The sequence below is a fragment of the Beta vulgaris genome, chromosome 3 (genome assembly GCF_026745355.1).
Source record: "Beta vulgaris subsp. vulgaris cultivar EL10 chromosome 3, EL10.2, whole genome shotgun sequence".
Lineage (NCBI taxonomy): Eukaryota > Viridiplantae > Streptophyta > Magnoliopsida > Caryophyllales > Amaranthaceae > Beta > Beta vulgaris.
Genome location: NC_079204.1, coordinates 7943165 through 7962973, shown reverse-complemented (window position 1 = coordinate 7962973; position 19809 = coordinate 7943165). Strand labels below are relative to the sequence as shown.

The window sequence follows — 19809 nt, the reverse complement described above, 5'->3', positions numbered from 1 at the left end:
ACGTAAAGTATGTTACATAATTTTAATGTTAAACGTGAAGGTTGCCTTGGCAACCAAACATCATAATTTTAGTGGTAAATGTGAAGGTTCTCTTGGCAAGTGGCAACCAAAGACTAAATTTTTTGGTTGAAAACCACCACCACTTTAGAGTCTTCAAATTAGTACTTAAAGTAGTATCTTTTTAATATCAATTGAAAGAGAAATGGCACTTAATTATATGTCTTAAACTTCTAGAAGACTCTGTTAGTCACCAACACTTTCAGTAAATGTGATGTATCCACCAGATTTATAGACAATGACATATAAGTGGAGAAACAATATGGATCTAAAGATTCTGACCTCCCTTTTAGCAGTATACTTTTCTTGCATACTTCGTGTACTTTCGTTACCAAGCTCGACTCCACCCACAAACAGCAGCAGCAGCAGCAGCAGCAGCAGCAGCAGCAGCAGCAACAACACACCCTTGCTTATTGACTTCGAATTAGTAATCCGCTTTCCTAAAAACTGGTACTCTAATGAATAAACTAACGAAGGCCCCATGTGGTTATGCATAAGTTGAGCACTTATCACCACTAATAGGTGAAATGAGACAGATTATATACCACTGGCACTGGCCATAACAAACATATCATTCTGAAACAAATAGGGACCAACCCATGACTAAACCTTAAAATTTGCAAGGTTCCTTACCGAAGATAAAACACCCTCTTGCCGGTTAATATCACATATATGATTATGATATAGTAATGCATTTGAATGTCTGACAGGCATTATCAATCAGATACTATTATTTACAATCCTCTAAATCAGGGGGAGTGGTACTTCTTTACACTTCTTCCATCTTCCTGACAGTATGATGTCCAGGGAGGAGGGCTGCCTTCTGCAGCTAGATAAGAATTGAGTGCCCATTCTAAACACCTTCAGGACAATAATCCAGGAATTACGTGAGGACTGAAGAGTCTTCACCGTTGATTATGGCACATCTGACATGAAGTCGCTGAATCTGAATTTGCAAAAGTACACCTATCACAGTTCCAATGGTTGATATCATCTAAATTTATGGAACCAGAACGATTAGATCGCGAAGTTGAACCCTTTCCTTTACCCCCTTTCCCTTTGGCTACAGAGTTTTTTGGGCACGCTGACGTGCTGGAAGCTGCTTGCGAATCCACATCTGATAAACCATTTTCTAATGCCCTGACCAAATTCTCAAAGTATGAACGAGTGACCCTGTTGAAATTGGAGATTTAATCAGCAGCAGTTCTTGAGGATACACATGCAAATGATGGTATAGACTATAGGTATAGTTCAAACAAGTACAGGTCCAGCTGCACTCGTTTCTTTGTCTTCATTTCTGGGGGTGGGAAAATTACAGGCAATATCTAGCCCTACCCTAGTATATTTCTCGACTAGGTAGTCACTCTTTGGTAAACATAGTAAAAATCTGGAAAAAGACGTCATATGTCTCTCACATACTGTAATAATTCGATGTGATTCTTTATGGATTTATGTACAGCCTAGTGATCCGCGTGCCACAAAAAATGTAAACATCACCATGGCTTTTCTTTTCAGGTGTAAAAGCATAAATCTTACAAAAACAGAAACATAGTCTATAAGCAGAAAGCAACATCGCCAAAAAAGAGACGGTAAAGGCGATACAGAAACACTTGACCAGAACAATTTTGCAACTCATGATTTCCATAAGTAAACCACACATCAGACATGCCTCTCAGAATTCTATCACAAATTCTTCAGTCGATTGCAAGATGGTTACCTGGTCAATCCAGCCAGCTTTGGGCGAAACGTATTAAAATCTGATTGAATGTCAGCATCGCCGTTATCATTACCAAGGAAAACCAATAATTCCTTCTCCGCACATTGATGTAACCTTTCAAGACCAGCCTCTGCCTCACCTTCACGCAGAGAACATTAGGTGTGGAACAGTCAGTCATTAAACTCCCTAGGACAGCCAGTTCCGCAATGCTATAGGTAAAATTTTACCTTGCAAATACTCAAAGAGCTGTCTCCTGGCATTTTCATGATCAGGTAAATAGTAACCATATGCATAGGTCCATTTTAGCACTCGTCTACACTCAATGATCTGGAAATCACCAAATAGAAAGAGCGAACATAAACCAATCATGACCAAAGATGACAAAATAACAAGGAAAAGCTATCATGCTGACAACACATTGCTTAATACACATGTTTCTCAAGTTCTACACTGTCAGGAGAGGTACTGGAATCTGCAAACCCACAAAGTGAGCAGGGAAGGATAATGATGACAAAAAAGGACATACAGGACATAAATCTAATTGCAAATTAGACAAGTATATGGAATTGGATATCATGGGTCACAAGAATGCAGAGAAGGAAATAAGACAAGGGGAGAATAGCAGATAGAAATGACACAAACCCTCTTACTCTTTCACCAAAGAGTTTGGATCAAATTGCAGAAAAATTGGTGTCTTCATTTCACTATTCCTCCATTAAATCCTACCTATATAGTTCTTCCATTTTTCATCCGTCACTACAAACGTTACTAAGAATGTAGAGCCATATGAGAGAGAGAGAAACGTCACTAAAAATGAGTATATAGTGCTTAATACTTCATTCTTTTTTAGTTGCAACACTTGCTATTTTTTGAGTGTTTCAATTAAGTTCCAACATTACCTTTTTTTAATATTCTTTCTTTGTCTCTCTCCTCATAACATGGGATCCCCCCTCCTATCTCTCTCCTCACCTTAATTATTGTGCCTCTCCACCCCCACCCCCCTTCCTCTTCCAACCCCGTGTTGCAACTATATCATAATAGAGGAAGAAGTGAACTTCCTGGAAGTGAAATGTAGCAACTAATATAGAAAGGGGGAAATTTAAATAGAACTGAGAAGACTCCACTGACGACTTCAGTCCATTTTTTAAATGCCCTCTTCACAGAAGAGTGTTAACTTGAATGTAATAACATAAACAGAGCAAAGCGTTTAATATCAAATTCAAGAAGAAAAAAATTCAATATTTACCTGTTGCCAAGCCTCTATTATAAATTTAAGTTGTGATTCGGGTTCCTTCAGCTTGTCACTCAGCTTCTCTAACTGCAATTTAAGAAACCAATATTATTTCACTACGTATTGTGACAGTAATGCCCAAAGTAAGGATTTTTTTATATAAGCTAAAAAATCATCCAGAAGATCCATTGCAGAACTAGAAGGGTTGAGGGCGAATAAAAGAAAAGACAATCATCCAAGGGTCTAAGCATTCAGCGGGAATGGAGCCTTTGTATTACACGGGCCTGCGGGCACCACACATTGAAAGCACAAAGTGCTCTATTCCTGATACCATTCACTCATAATTCTTTGCTTTAATATGAGGAAGTTGAAAGCCTCTTACTTATGATAATCTGAGTGAGACAAAATTAAAATTTTCAATGTCGAGTTATACCACTCAAGTAGGAAAGAAAATCAATAATATTTCCAAGAATATTTTCTACAGGGTAATATCTACTGTTCTAGGAAGAAATTTAACTTAGCCTAAAAGAAAACAACATCATGAATTGGAAAATCAAATACCTTTACTTAATTCTTTATCGGGATTATGCATGGGAATGTAAGATTATTCATAGAAATTGAATTTATACAAGAACAGAAAACCAGTTCACCACAGTTGCTAGTCAACAAATGCCAAATCATGAAACAATAGCCACGCAATGCTCTTTATATAGCATAATCTGGCAGTTCAGAACTTCATCTATACAAAGTCAGCAACCATCATGAGAAAAATCTACCAGCTAAGTTGAGACTATTACAGGAATTCAGCAGGATACAGACACGATTAGAAGAAAATACATTACAATGAAATGTAAGTAAAATAGGGAGTAGAATAATGAGCATGACTTTGTTTATACAAAACTAAAATTTCAGTATCTTACTTACATGGACGCTCTGCATTTGGTGCAAATCTGCAACAGCTTTTTGCCTCGACTGCAACATCAAACAAATATTCACTGGTTATCTGCCGATCACTCAAACTTAAGTAATAAAGTGTAGAAGGGACAATATTATCCATTTGGACACCAGTTGAATGGAAAGCTCAAAGATATAACAACACATGATAGAGCAAGGATGGGGAAACAAAAGATCTATATGCTTCATATTCCAAAGATTAGAAATTGATGGTAGCACTGATTTGAAAAGAAAGTTTGGTTTGAAAATTCAAAAGAACAAACAAATGGAGATATACTCCCTACGTCCCTTCATATTGGTTACAACTAATATTTGGACGCATATTACGTCGAGGGAGAAGTCTTCTTGAGTGGTATAAAGTAAAGAAAAGTGGAGGAGAGAGGTAGCGTTGTGTGTAAAGTAAGGCAAAGTAGATATTGGCATCACATTTAATGAAAAGGAAAAGGGAAGGTGATTAAAGTGGGGTAGGTTCAAGTAAATCAATCAGAAGACATGGCCTCAAATGGGTGACAGAGAAAGTGTAACAAACTCAAAGAAAGGACAAAAAAGCGTAACCAACTCAAAGGAATGCAGGGAGTATATGTCTTCAACACCCCAATAAGAGTACCAACAGCTTCAACTTGAAATTTATTTGTGACTTGGTTCTTTTAGAAGCACTGCTATGCAGAACCAGAGAATACTGGTAGTAGATCTACCACACAAATATTATACAGCATTCACTGAATAAGAGCCAAGAAAGGACCAGAAGATAATATTTCTTACAGTTTGGTTGCTGGCCCATCGTTCATAATAATGTGTATATCTCTCAAGAGAGTTCTTTGCCATTTCCCTCCTCCTTTCAGCTTCATCATACTAATAAAAAAAGAAATATTACATACTGCACCATGAAGATTAATATGCCTAAACTCTAATAACCAGTCACATAATAACTGGCTCCATTACCACTCCCTCTTGTTTTGCAGCTTCGTAACGATTACATGCGTAAAAACCACCTGTCCTTTCCCCATGATCAGTCCACGCACCAAGGCATAGCCTAGAAGATCAAATAATTCAATCATCAAATATTGAAGCAACTACAACAGGAGTACATAATTTATCATATATTTGCCACAATAAAATAAGTTGTTGCATCTGTCTCACATACAAAAAAGATAAGATGGAAGCAAAATAAAAACAACAGATGTAATTCCAACATGTGTGTTCATATATCAACTTTGATAAACCTTTACCAGCAAAACTCAAACTTGCATGGTGGGGTGCAAGTCATATGCATGCATCCTTGGTTCTTCTCTATTGGACGCTTGCACTTCGGACAAGGTTTTGAATTAGCCAAAATCCTGAAAGTTAATTAAGCAATTTAGCACAACACCAATAGAAAAATAAATTTGAGACATGATATACGACCACAACCCAACATATGAAACACACACATATCTGCGCACACACACACACACTCGCTCGCACACACACATGTGTACTTTGTTTTTTTCAGTTACAACAAGGAGAGAGGCATGGGGTTTTAGGAGACCAAAGTGAGGATGAAAATCATAGAAACAGATAGTAAGAGTGTCCATGTATAAGGAGAGAAAAGAAAGAAACACAAGCTAAAAGAAGTACATTGCCACTCATTCAAATGACCTTTCCTCCTTAAATGTTCTTCAGTAATTAGACAATGACAGTAGAAACATGTACATTGGAGTGAACTGAAGAAGATTTTAGGAAACCACAACTACATAAGCATGAGCACCATAAAAAGCCACTGCAAAAAAAATTCATACCAATTCATATTTTCAGACTCTGCACTATTCTTCAAAATCCATTTAGAAACAGTGCTACAGTCCACAGGACGATGAGCTTCTTCAGTACACTGCAAAAAAGGTCACCATTTAGGAGGAGGTGGATCTCCAAAAAAAAATCTGCAAAATTGATGAATCCTGCTGATTCACAAAAAAATTAAAGTAAGAACAAAATCCATATATAATCGGAAAAATTGATCTAAACAATCCCAACTATAGAGGATGTCTTCCAAAAATGCTCTCAGGTTAATTTGTTAATCAGGTAATATTATATTTTTTTCTCTCCTCCACCATCACTCCTCCCACCAGCCCCTTTCCCCTTCCTCTTCCTCCCCCATCCCACTGCCACCAACCTCACTCCTTCCCTCCTCCTTCCTCCCCCACCCCTGACACTAGCTCCCGACCCCCTAACAACCACCAGCTCCATCCCCTTCCTTCCCCACCCCCAAAATCATCCCCCAGACCCCGAAAAAACCCATCCCAGCGTCGTTCTCTATCATTGGACTAGCGTCAAAACCCATCTACGTGTAATTTTCTAACGAACCCAAATCTCAGGTAGATTATTTCGAGGGGGGTTTCGAGGGTGGGGGAGGAAGGGGAGGGTGGCAGTGGGAGTAGGGGAGTGGGGTGGGGGGAAGGGTGGAAGACTGGGAGTTGTTTGGGGGGGGGGGGTTCCGAGGGTAAGGGGAAGAAGGGAGGGGTGGCAGTGGGGTGGGGAGGAAGGGGGGAGTGGCAGTTGTTTGGGGGAGGGGGGTTCGGGGTAGGGGAGGGGTGGCAGTGGGGTGGGTTGGGGGGTTTGGGGGTAGGAGGAAGAAGGGGAGGGATGGCAGTGGGAGGGGAGGTTGCGGGGGTGGGGAACGAAGGGGAGAGGTGGCAGTGGGGATCGGGGAGGAGTGGCAGTGGGGTCGGGGTTTCAGGGATGCGGGAGGAAGGGGAGGGTGGAAGTGGGGTGGGTTTTTTTTTTCAAGGAATGGGGGAGGAAGGGGAGGGGTGGCAGTAGGGTGGGGGAAGAAGAGGTTAAGGGTGGGGTGAATAAAAAGATGTGAACTGATAAAATTAAGTAATTAGCCAATCAGAGTAAGACAAGTGGCATTTTTAACCGGCTAAACTGGTTCTTTCAGGTTGCGGTGCATTTCTGGAAGACTGACCTCTAGTTGGGATTATTCAGAAATAAACCATAGTAAGGATTATTTTTGGCGGAACGGCTATGGTTGGGATTATTCTGAACAATTTTTCCTTTATATTGCACGCCATTTCACCCCGCCTAATAGGCTGATGTGGCAATGCTTTGTGCCGATTCTCTTAAAAATTAATCAAAAAATATGCATAAAAGGTCTCGAACCCGTGATTTATTACTCTGTAGTTTGTAATGTCATGATCTTACCACTAAACTATGACTTCTGTTTGTGACAACATGTCAAACTATACATCCTTTCTATCTTATAAATTACTCGGAGTCGCTCGAGCCCATCAACTAATTGTACATAAAAAACGTATATTATCATAATAAGTAGCAGAGAACGCCATCATTGATGATGTTTCTTCTCATTCCCCTTCCCGTACTTCAAAACTTTAAGTCTTAACATTAATCCCTAGGGATGAGATCAAGTACTACCTTCTGATTTAGATTTCAATCCACGTCGGATTACTGCTCCACAATTATTAACAATTAATATATATTTCACCGATATGAAGGCCATTTTTTCCTTCATAGAAGGAGGGGGTCGTTATAAAGGAGCTGTAAATCACTTAGCTGAGTACTTACATTCCAGCAGAAGGCATACGAACAGAGGCATTTAACATCATAAACGCTGCTTCCAAATTCAAACTCTACTGCGTTTCCACAATCTGGAGCAGGACACCACTTGGTCTGACCACAATGCAAAAGACATGAATAAGAGACAAACAATAGGACAGAGCAAAGAACCAATACATATTTAATTTCATTTCCAAAAAAAAATACCACTTTACACATTCGCTTCAGGAAAAAATACATTCAGACAAGGGCCAATAAGTTAAATAATAAGCTCAAATGAGGTCAGTTCAGCAAAATTTTGGGAAAGAGAATACACCCTAAGTTAAGCTCATTACAGAAACAAGCAGTTCTTAATACAAAGTACTCCACAGTAAAATGAAGCAAGAAAAAACCCCAAAGAATAGTCCCTACAGTCAAAAGAAAATGAAACAACTTGTCAACATTTCAAGTATGCGGAATGGAGAGATATGTCACAAAATCACAACCATTTCCATACACTAGAAAAAACCCCAAAGAATAGTCCCTACAGACAAAGATATCACCTCAAAATTGCTAAATCATCAGAGTAGGTTAACAAGCGCAGGACCAACAATTAATAAATATTTTATTTCAAGCAAATGGAGACTGATAAAGCATAATCATATTCAGAAAATGAAGATGCAGCACAATTAATGTCTGCATACAATAAGTCAGACCTAGCCATGGTTTTAGATATTGGGTGATAAGGTGCACACTGGTCGATACATTAGTTTTCCAACTCGCAGCAAGTTGTAAGGACCAAGATTTTTATCATTAATACAAGGCCAACAATTGGCTAATGCAGTCAACTACAATAGTGATCCAAAATGTTGAGTTTAACTCACTTTTCAGGTCACTGTCAGGCTAAAGTTTTAGTTATTTAAGTCAGGTTCTCAGCTGAGGACAAAGATCTGCCAAAGAGCTGTTAAAATCTGCTTCAGGCCGTTTGTAAATGGGTCTAACATTTAAGTAATGACAGCTGACACTATTATAGTCTTTCTAGATATATAAGTTCCTAGCACAGAATAAGAACCTCTCAGTCAAAATATGAGTTCCAGATTAGGGAGCATATCGTGACTCACTGCAAGCCCAGCCTATGTTAGTAATCTAATACGTCATAAAACCGAGTTCTCCACCAAATATGACATGCCCGAGCTCAATAATAATGCAAAATGCAATTCTAACAAAACACCAATTGTTCCATGTAACAAGGAGCACTATTAGACAGCACACGAATATTCAATATGCAAAGGAACCTACTGGGCACTGTAAACAGAGATCATCCTCACTAGATGACAAAAAGAATTCCATTTCACAACTTACTGTAAACTCTCACTTACCAAATTGCAAAGATATCAACAAGTCGCATAATATTTACCCAAATCTAAAATGCACACATAAAGCATATATCTTTAGTGCAATAGTATGAGTGGCATTGGTCAAATGTACAGAAACCTTATTTGAATAATTGTTGCTATAAAGAACAAATAGAAATAGATATAATTATTTCAATAAACATTAGTTACTACAACAGATAAAATCCACCTTTTTCTTGTCCTCGACGTAAGATCTGACAATATAGCGGTAGTACTTCTCCTTATCTTCCTTAGATGCTAATTTAAGGATCATATCTTGACCAACTGCAGCAATGCAAGCTGGATCCGGACATCTCAACAACAAGCATCCTGGGCCATCATTAATAGATGTAGTAATATAACCTGTAACACAGATCAATCACATATCACTGTCAGCATTTGCACGGAAAAAATAATCAGTGTTACATGGACAAGCACGCATGCATTATTGCATGCGCTCATATGTCAAAGTACATAACGAATATTTGAGCACTCATATGCATGAGTATGAGAAAGGGGTTTGGATTTCGGCGCATGGTTATAGCTCCTCATTTCCACAATGCATGTCCAGCTTTTCAGATTCAGATTTTTCAAATTGACCGACAGCAGGAGTCCAATAATTCCTTTTCTACTATGTATCATCTACCACCAAACATTTATGGCAACAGTTGATGCACTGAGTTAAGTTACTAAAAGCTCAAGGGTAACTCAGGCCATTAAGCTCTTACAATTAGACTCAAAACCATTTACTATAATTTTAATATTGATGGAAGTGATTATAAAATACACGGAATACATGAGAACAAAGCTGTCAAAGAACAGTCAGTGAAACCTTCGCATAGAAAACATCACCATAATCAACTATATTCTAATTCCACTGCCTCTAAAAAGGCCCCCTAGGCATGGTATGACACCTTTTCAATAAATTAAAATGCACAGAGTTTAATGAGCCATTCTAATCAAGTCCATTATCATCTACAGTCCTTAACAGCAAAAAAATTACACATACATCAATTCTGAAATAAGTGAAACACTTCTCTCTTTTATGTAAGAGCTTTTCGATAGAAGCGTTTCAATATTTCAGAATGGAGGAAGTATAATGGACTCCATCAAATAATGCAACATATCCAAAGAATATAACTAATATATATATATATATATTATTATATATATATTATATATATATATATATATTAAAGAGAGAGGAGCATTTATGTTCTCCTCAAATACCCTAAAAAACTAAAAGAAAAACACAAACTAAATCAAACCTTTCCAGCATGTTGTACAATAAGGGTGACCACAAACAGCTGAATGTATTAGGTCTCGCGGATAGGAGTCGAAACAAATTCCACAGGTCAGCTGCCAAGACATGTATACAGATTCAGAAGCTCAAGCATAGGCTAACAATAGATAAAAGTTCAAAAAAAAAGGAATAAACCCACAATATATGCAAAAAGAAGCACGACACAAAATTTTAGGTTAAGAACTCACTTCTTTTGCATCAGACAACAGAACTAATGGCCTGCTTAGCAGGCCAACAGTCCTTCGAACCCTTTCTTCATCAGCAAACCATTCATCATGCAACTGAGAAACATTCCTAAAATAGAGACACGGTTATATCATATGATAAGAGAGGAAACACAGGATAAATTGAACTAGCTCAAGATAGGTTACTTCCCATCAATAAAGTACACACACGCAAAACACTAATATGAAATGAAAAGTCACAACTAGAAAACAAACAATAAAGAAATCACAAAAAAGAATACACAGCCAATAAAAAAAAAGTAGTACAATAGCCAACAAGGACGTCTGTACCATTTATAATTGCAAAGCAATATGCTTGCAGCGACCCTAGAAATCGATAGAACAGCAGAGACATGTGAAATGTTCTCTTCTTGGCGCTGTCGGATATCACCCTCCTTCAAGACTGTATATGTTTTCTGGAACATAACTCAAGATAAGATTCATAAGAAAGCTGGGCGAGAAATTAAACTGTAGGAAGCTTCAAAATAACATCACAACAGCAACAATTCTTTTCTTCCAAGAAGAATTTATCATTACATACATGAACTTCCAACGAGAAGCAATTTATTTGAAATTGGGCCCACTACAACCAAGCGATTCAGCTTTTAATCACTTTGTCATTACACAAAAAAATAAAATGCATCTGTTTGGCACAGATAACATACTCCCAAGTGAAAACAAAGAGGAACCTGAGCACACCAATAGAGCTGCAAAATAACTACCTAAAATATGGCATGTGTGTCATCATAACATCCCTGTATGCACAAACAATTATCGCGAAGCTCAAAGATTCTCTATTACCACATTACATTCTAAATCCTACAAGAAATATTGCAAACGCCGCCAAGGAATATGGAATCTGTCACGATCTCATTACAAAACCAGCAGTGGACCAAAGGTATCCTAAGGGCAGAGTATCTCTGCCACACAATGGAAAGCAACCGTTTATACCACCAAATAATTGATCCCATTCTCATCTCGGTATAGATGGGATAAAAAATCCCTTGTTAGTATAGTCATCACACTCTTAAGCCTTTTCGAGGGGATCTAAACACTCTCTATGGCCAATGGGCCATAATGAACAAGTTGCATTGCACCAAAAAAATCTCATGCCACAACTAAAATTGCACCTAAAACACACCCTAGTCAAAATTTTCATGGAAAAAGTTTAGGTGCGACTATTTGGGGGGGGGGGGGGGGGGGGGGGGGTACTAACAAACACTCCTTATGCTTCTTTAATATAAATCTCCCAAATTGTACTTCACACTTTCTTTCTTTTTGGTTTAAAAGCACCTAAACAATTCCCTAAATTCCTTATATTGGGAACAGATCTCAATTGATGATATTTCCTCTATCTTTCTTAACAAATGCTACATGCCCTACAATATAAGTCAAAACGATAACACTCTCACATGCCATACCCGACAACTTTATAACCTTAATTTTTGTGTCAACCCTCTCGTCTGAATAAATAATATACATAGCACCCTGTTCTTCTATGACCTCCAATTGTCCAAGTTAAATTCGAAAGAGCATAGTCCAAACCGTCTCGTCCGAAGAAATAAAATACATAGCACCCTGTTCTTCTATAACCTCCAAATATTCCAAGTTAAATTCGAAAGAGCATAGTCCAAACTCCAAACAACACATTACACATTCTATGATTCTAATTATTCGTCCAATGTGCAAGAAGCAAACGGGACTAGAACAAGTAGTGATGCTTTTCTAGGGGAGATAAAAGCCATGCTACCGCACGAGCTACTCAATCTCTCCTTAAGACCTTAACAAGCGAACCGTTAGGCCCAACTTAGTCCCTTATGAGTTATGACATATAAACATAAAACCAAGTATTGACTCTTAATTATATAAAAAAAAAAAAAATCAAACTTTTACTATACTAGATAGGGATTTCAAAATAAATAATATGTGGAGAATTGTAGTCACTAGAAGTACAATTTGCTTAGCATAGCTTAGCTAAACCTAAAATTTCCAAGCTCCATCAGTTGAAGCTTAGCTATATACCTAGAATCTCCAAGCTACATCTGAACTGTAGCTCTTGTGATTAACGAAAAAGGCTAGCTCCATCACACCCAAATCTAGCACCCTCTCTAAAATGATGCAATTTTCAATAATCAAAAGACAACGTTGACTACCCAAGTACCTCCTATCTCCGGGAAAAGCGAACATACAATTCCTTCAGCTTCCTATAATTCAAACCACCTTATATAGTTTCCATCTCACCAAACAAACGTACACCAATTGTCTAGCATTATCACCACAAACGCTTTTTTTTCTCATAAAATTGACCACCTCAAAGGAAACAAAGCTTTGTGCTCCTACACCAGAGAGCAAATAACAAGAGCCTTATATCACAAGGGAAGTGTTCAAGTCTCTTAAGCAAAAACTTCATTTCATTTCAAGTAGATGTGACAATAGTAATCCTCCCAACCCCTACCCAAACAAATTTTGTTTGTTTGTACCAATGTCCAAAAATTATATGCACTTCTAAAAGTCAATGTCAAAACAATCATAAATTCTTAAAAGTAGTCAAAGATTCGTGAACAAGTTGATCACGCCGTTAGTTGAACAATCGAGCCCCTCCTTTTCATTTTCTAAGCTATTGGCCTCAACAACAACAAAAAAAAAAAAAAAAAAAAAAAAAAAAAAAAGGCATTTTGGTCACCTAGATGTAATAGGTAATCATGTAGAACTGAGTAAGAGTGATACTAGGTTTGGCATGTTGAGGTGAAATGACAAATATGCAAACACTTAATACAATTAGCTATTTGCTCATTGACAAAAATGACCGAAATTTTCCTATGAGTTATATGCTAATGAACAAATGTTGCCTAATTTTCCTAATACATTCAGGCAATCAGCTCTCTGCTAATTTTGATAAAGCTAATGTAGGAAGCTTTGGAACTATGATGCACGGAAACTCTCATGATCATCTATTTCATTTGCAAAGCTTAGAAACTCTGAAACTCGAGGGAACCTGGGAGGAAGTTTATTTTCAGTTTACAAAGCTTGAAAGCATGACCATGAGAGTTTTCATGCACCATAGTTTGGAATTAGTAAGACTTTGTAACAAGGAAAACTCGCATGGGATGACACCTATAAACAGTAGTCTCGCCATCATATAACTTTTAACTTTACATTAGCGATATCGGGATGACTCAAAATATAGTTCATAAATCATTTTAAGGTTAATAATCCAGATATTACTTTTCTCTTTACTCAGCCCATTCATCATTTTTCTTTCCTCATAGAAACATCTCCTCTCACTTCGTTTTCGTTGTCCATCCACATCCATGTTTTCAATGTCTATTAGCTGCCAACTTACAGCTTCGTGCCAAACCAGGTTTAAAGAATGCTACAGGGTGGAAAGAACATAACTATCCCAAGGGACAAAAGTTCCGGACGCCGTAAGTAGTAAATCCTCTATGAAGTTATAAGCCATAGTAATTCATTATCTCAAATAAGCCAATCTGTTGTATATTAATAATCTCATTATAAACATATTTATCAATAGCACACAAGGATTTAGCTAATGAATAATTGTCACAAGGAGAGACAACAGAAGTTTTAGATTAACTATTCAATTGAATTTTTCCCTTCCCCTACCAAGGATCCAACCATTACACAATTTTCACATAGCTTCCCAAGCAAGGAGCCTAAACATTGATATAAATCATAACAAATTAAATGAACTGAAACTCCAAATCACAAGCACGGTCTAAGTACTAGCCAAAAATCCAGTGGTTTCTAGCATATACTCTCTCCGTCCCCCAATAAACTTCCTATTTCTCCTTTCCACTTTCACCAGTGCACGTTTTGTATCACTAATATCTTATTAGTAAAAATTATAAAAGTTCGATTTTTGTAATGTACTCAAAGAGACGAATCAAACAAGTGATTACATTTTTTTCTTATATATCGGCAAAAAATTTGGAAGATTTTCTTTACTCATGAATATTGCAAATTAGAAATGGGAAGTCTACTGTGGGACGAAAAAAATACTTCCTTGATTTTTTAACAGTTGTACCCAAAGGAAATGGCACGCATAGTTGTATAAAGGTATGATGAAAATATTAAATAAATGTCATGTGAGGAGAAAACTTTCCCAAAAAAATGATATAATTAATTCAAAACATCCCAAAAAGGAATATGATACAACTTACAACTATTATAAAAGGGAGGTAATAATAGTAGTGAAAGCTTCGGCACAATGGCAACAAGAAGAGAACAAGAGACATCTTAGATGCATATGTGGCCGATGCCATAAAAGGTCGGTATGTAAGTACATATGCCCTAATTTATACATCTGGATTATGTGCAAAATCTTTTTTTCAACAGTAAAGATACATAACTGACTGACCTATAGTACTAGAGTAATGTAATTTCCTAGTTTAGGCTACAAGAATTGTCTTCCCTTGGCTTCCACTCTATTTGTGCCTCCACCTCACACAAGCTTCTCTTCAATCCCAGCCCTATGGTAGTCAAACCAAGTTGTGTAAAAGGAGAGAGACAACCATCACCCTTCACCATATCACCATATGACAACAATTATGTTGGGTGCTGATTCTAGACCAAGCATGAAAGTGATGAAACCTCTCCCTTTACTCTACATATAAAAACTGAGCTCCAAAATAATCAAAATCCAACCAAGTGCTTTCATTGCAGAACCAATTATCCTTGTCACAAAATTAAAATCATTTCTGAAGTTCTTCTTAAGTCACGTCTCCATGCAAAACATTAGAATCTGCTGATTCTCATCTGTCGTTTTCTCTGCTCAAGTAGGATTATTTCTTTAACCTACCATCAGCTATTCCATTTTGAGCTGCTTAACTTCTACACGTCCTCAAAATAATAATATGATGGCTTCCACAAGCAACTATTATCAATTGACTTGCTTCATTAAGCAGCCACAGCATTAGATTAAGCTCACTCACAGTAAACCCCCCCCCCCCCCAAAAACAACATTTGAGTAGCAAATTGTTCAGGAGCGGAGATTTCATCAAAGATCTTCTCTTGATTTTGCTACAAACTTAAAAAGCACCTTGCTGATCTATCTTTCAGTTCAAGCTTTTGGCGGACTAGTTTTCAACAAATTAAAATTCCATAATAGGTTGGTGATCACTTTATACAACATTTGCAGAATGCAACTTTAGCATGTGCACAAAACCACATTTTTCACTTTACAAAAAACTCATACGTCAAAAACTGCATCCCTCACCCTACAAACGCTCCAGAAAGTAATAAAAATCGCAAAAAATCATTGTATATGTAACAAAACAACACGATGTAATCCTCCAGAGTAGCAAACACAAAAGGATAACACCAATAACCTCGTAAATAATTACACACCCATCATTTTAGACACCAGAATCTCAATGTACAAAACCAGCTAGCAAGTCATAAATAGATGCAAAAGAGAAGATTCGAACTTCGGAGCCACCAAAAAAAAAACACCAAACTCATAACAAACAAAAAAAACCTTCCCTTCCACTCCATACCCGCGAATTATCCTACATTATCTCAAAACGAGATTTCCCCAAATCAATAAGGCTGACTGAGAGAAACTGAACTTAAATGAAATGAAATTAACTGAAAGAAACTGAATTGCACTTCTAGACTGAATTTAACTGAACTGAAGATAAGTCCAAAAGAACAGGGCATAACTATTATCGTCGTAGTAAAATCTATTCATCTTCATCAATAACACTAATTTCAACTACTTAAAATAAGCTAAAAATCAAACATCAAAAAAAAAAAACTAAAATGCAGAGAAAGAGAATCGAACCTCGACATGAGCGTTTTCGTCACTAGCATAACCATAATCGGCGTCATTGTCCTCATCATCATCATCAACACCAGCAATAAAATCACCCATATCAGAATCACCACCACTGTAATAGTAATCTTCTCCAGAATCTCCATCGTAAGAGTCGAGTAGTTCTTCATCTGAATCCATTGCTAAAACCCTAAATAACGCAACTTCACTCGTTAATCTTCTCTCTCTTCAGCTTAAAAAAAACAGCGCAAGAGAGAATATGTTATTTGATTGATGAATTTCAGAAATTAAAGGGAATATAGAGATTATGGAGGTGATGATGATGATGATGATCAGACGAAAAGAATGATGATGATCATCAAAAAACCCTAAATTGAAAGGGGGGATTTTGTTAGGGTTTTTTCTATTGGCAAGTGTGACTGTAAAATTGGGAAATTGAAAAAGTTTTTAAGTTAGGACGGTGGAAGAAAGAGGATAGAGAAAATATAGAGTGGAGAATGAGAAGGAAGAAAAAAAGGAAAGTTTAGCGGGGATGATGATGAGGTTTTAGGAATCTCCCCCCTTTTCTAATTTTGGAAAACATATACTACATAGCCATATAGGTATGGATTCTTTTAGGAAGTTTAACTTTTTGTTGTTTTAATCGTGTTTGACAATTAACGGATAGTTGTATTAGCTTGTTATGAGAAAGTATACTCCCATATTCGATATGGGGAAACTTTTCCCATATCAGATACTTGATATGATTAGATGCAGCTCAAATATGATTTAATAACTAACTGATATGATAAGATATTGTTAGGATATGATATAAGATTTCAACTAACAAGCTCCAAAAAAAAAAATTAAGAAAAATAAAAAAATTATAATTTTTTAATATTACTTTTGTCATCAAAATTACATAAATGTCATGGTATTGACACATACCCGGTATGGGAATATCATTGCTTAGCTTATTATATTAACTGATTGTATTAGCTTATTTAATTATTTTGTTATATTAGTTGTTTGTATAAAGGTGTTTGGTAAATAGTTGATAGGTGATTGTTATATTAGTGTGTAAAATGACTAATAATAAGGATATTTGTATAATCTATTGTTGTAGATTTTATTATTTATTAAAGCAATTTTTATTAACTTATGATATAAATGTAATTGCTTAACTCATTTCCAAACTCTAATATCAAAAAATCTTCACCCGACTTTTTCAAAATTAAATGAGCTTTTTGGGATTAATAAGCTAATTGAAACCTCTTTTTATCAAACACTCAACTCAAAAGATTGGCTAGTCAAATCCTCTACTATTAGCACAAACCTCTAAATTTACCCCAAACCACTTTTTAGCAAACAAGGCTTTTATCTTTGGCCCTACTTGACAATTAATGGATAGTTGTTAGTTGGTTGTATCGTTTGATAGCTGATTTAACTTGTTGATTGTATAGTTGTTTGAATAAAAGTGTTTCGTAAGTAGCCGATAGTTGATTGTTATGTAATTGTGTAAAATAACCAATAAGGACATGTGTATTATTGTTGTGCCTTTTATTGTTTACTAATGTAATTTTCAACAAATTTAGGACAATCAGCTTTTTCAAAAAGAGCTTTCAGAGCATGATCAGCTAATTGAAATATTTGTTTACCAAACACTCAAATTAGATGATTGACCAATCAAAGCCTCTAATATGAGTTCAAAATTTTACCCTAAACCTCTCTTTACCAAACAAGTCCTTTTGTTTGATAATATGATATTGTAACACCCCATAATTCTCTCTTTTCAGAAATACCACTATAATATAAAACTTTAGAGAATTACCCAAGTATTATCGCCCGTGTGATAACGTATCGGCTTATTTAAAATTTTGCAGCGAAAAACAATTAACTAAACTTAAAATTTATTAAAACTCAATAAGTAAATAACAAATGTTTAGGACTTAAACAAACCAACTTAATTAACTCAACCAACTGAAATAAACATGCCCCTAATAAAGCATAAATTAAACTATGCTAGATACACAGTCTCTCCACTCCAGATTCCCAATGATGCACATCTGCGAACCTGTAATGTCAATGCCATATCGACTCTGATCACCATAAGGATCATCACAGGATCAATAAGGCAATGTCATGATCACACACACAAACAAAGCACGTAATCAGCAAAGCTGAGTACTGCATATTAACATATCAAACATAAACATTCCTAAACATGATACTAAATAATAACGTGTAGGAATAAATAATAAATAATCATATAATAATCTGCAGGCAACTTTTACTGAACTAAACTCAAAACATCTTTATATTACTTTAAATGGAATAGTTATTGGACTATGAGTTGTCCTACCAACTAGCCTTCATTACGAAGACGAAATACGTGAGCAACTACGTATTCCCGAGTGACCTACGATATCGAGGAACCTTTGACTAAAAAGAGGAATGAGGATCAACCATCCTAGAAAAGCTATGACACGCTCACCATAACCCCAACTCCCAACGTCCAACTCTAGACGTGCACCAGTCTAGAATTTACAACTATTCTCGTTTCACTTTACGTTAGTTACCAATTATCACTTATCATGACACCACATACAAGCAACACTTAAATAATCAAATCATCACAAATAGCTTCTTTTATCTTAGGATTTAACAAGTGATCATAACTTACAATCCAAGAATACTTTCTTTTTAATCCAAACCATTTTAATTGTTGAACCTAGCCAACAAACCAACTTACCTTTATATAGGTATACTTCCAACTTACCAAATAAGGTCCACATTTCTCATAAGATAATAAAATAATACTCATCAAAGAATACATGAACAACATGATTCAATTCTCATAACGTATATCAATTCATCATACGAATTAATAAATAACTTCTTTTCATGCTTGCATAAATAATCCATACAAACATACAATCCAATACTCAAAATAAATCTCAATTCACATGCTTGCACACAGGCATAAAACATGTAATAATCAAATATACTAGAAACCATATATATATGAACATAATAAGTTCCAATACATGATACTACAAATCTCTTAAACATGATACTAATCACATAGCACGTAATTATGTACGTACCTCGTATAAACTAGCCTGTAGGCCACTTTTAATTCTCTAAAAGTTCCCTACGAAATATTCTCCGCCTAGAAAACAACAAAATCGAAATTAACAATCTTAAAAAAAAACTACAACAACTTTAAATAATTTAAAACCCCGTTTAAAAACGTTTAAAAGTTGATTTTAATATCAAACTTGAATTATTTTTAATTCCTAGCACAGTACCACTATCCTAGTAATTAAAAACTCTTAAAAACTCTATAAATAAACCCTTTCTGAAATTACAACAACTTTAAAAATTAATAAACCTCCTTAAAACATGTATAACATATTTAAAATCATATTCTAAGTTAAAATCGCATAGTACATAATATGCCACTATGGTTTTCTAGCAATTTAAAACCCTAAAAACTCATGTTTTCATGATTAAAACTAAATCTAATCATAATAACAAATCTGAAATTTTCTTATATATAAACTATAGATACAGAAATTACTTATTAAAAACAGTAATTAAACTAATAAACATGATTAATATA

General features: G+C 36.0%; 1 protein-coding gene across 2 annotated transcripts; it reads right to left on the bottom strand.

Moving 5' to 3' along the window:
- Positions 1-576: 576 nt before the first annotated feature.
- LOC104888512 (probable E3 ubiquitin-protein ligase ARI7) lies at positions 577-16785 on the bottom strand. 2 transcript variants are annotated; one of them, XM_010673519.4, is made up of 15 exons: positions 16215-16785; positions 10703-10827; positions 10376-10481; positions 10153-10243; positions 9075-9247; positions 7521-7625; positions 5738-5826; positions 5189-5296; positions 4902-4992; positions 4722-4811; positions 3930-3977; positions 3021-3092; positions 2002-2101; positions 1775-1913; positions 577-1230 (listed from the first exon to the last, which is right to left on the bottom strand). In XM_010673519.4, exons 1-15 carry the CDS (start codon positions 16383-16385, stop codon positions 963-965), a joined length of 1776 nt encoding a protein of 591 aa, XP_010671821.1. In that variant the 5' UTR covers positions 16386-16785; the 3' UTR covers positions 577-962. The 2 variants fall into 2 exon arrangements, with proteins under 2 accessions (XP_010671821.1, XP_019104103.1); XM_019248558.2 differs by lacking the exon at positions 10703-10827 and having other exon boundaries at positions 16215-16353.
- Positions 16786-19809: the final 3024 nt, after the last annotated feature.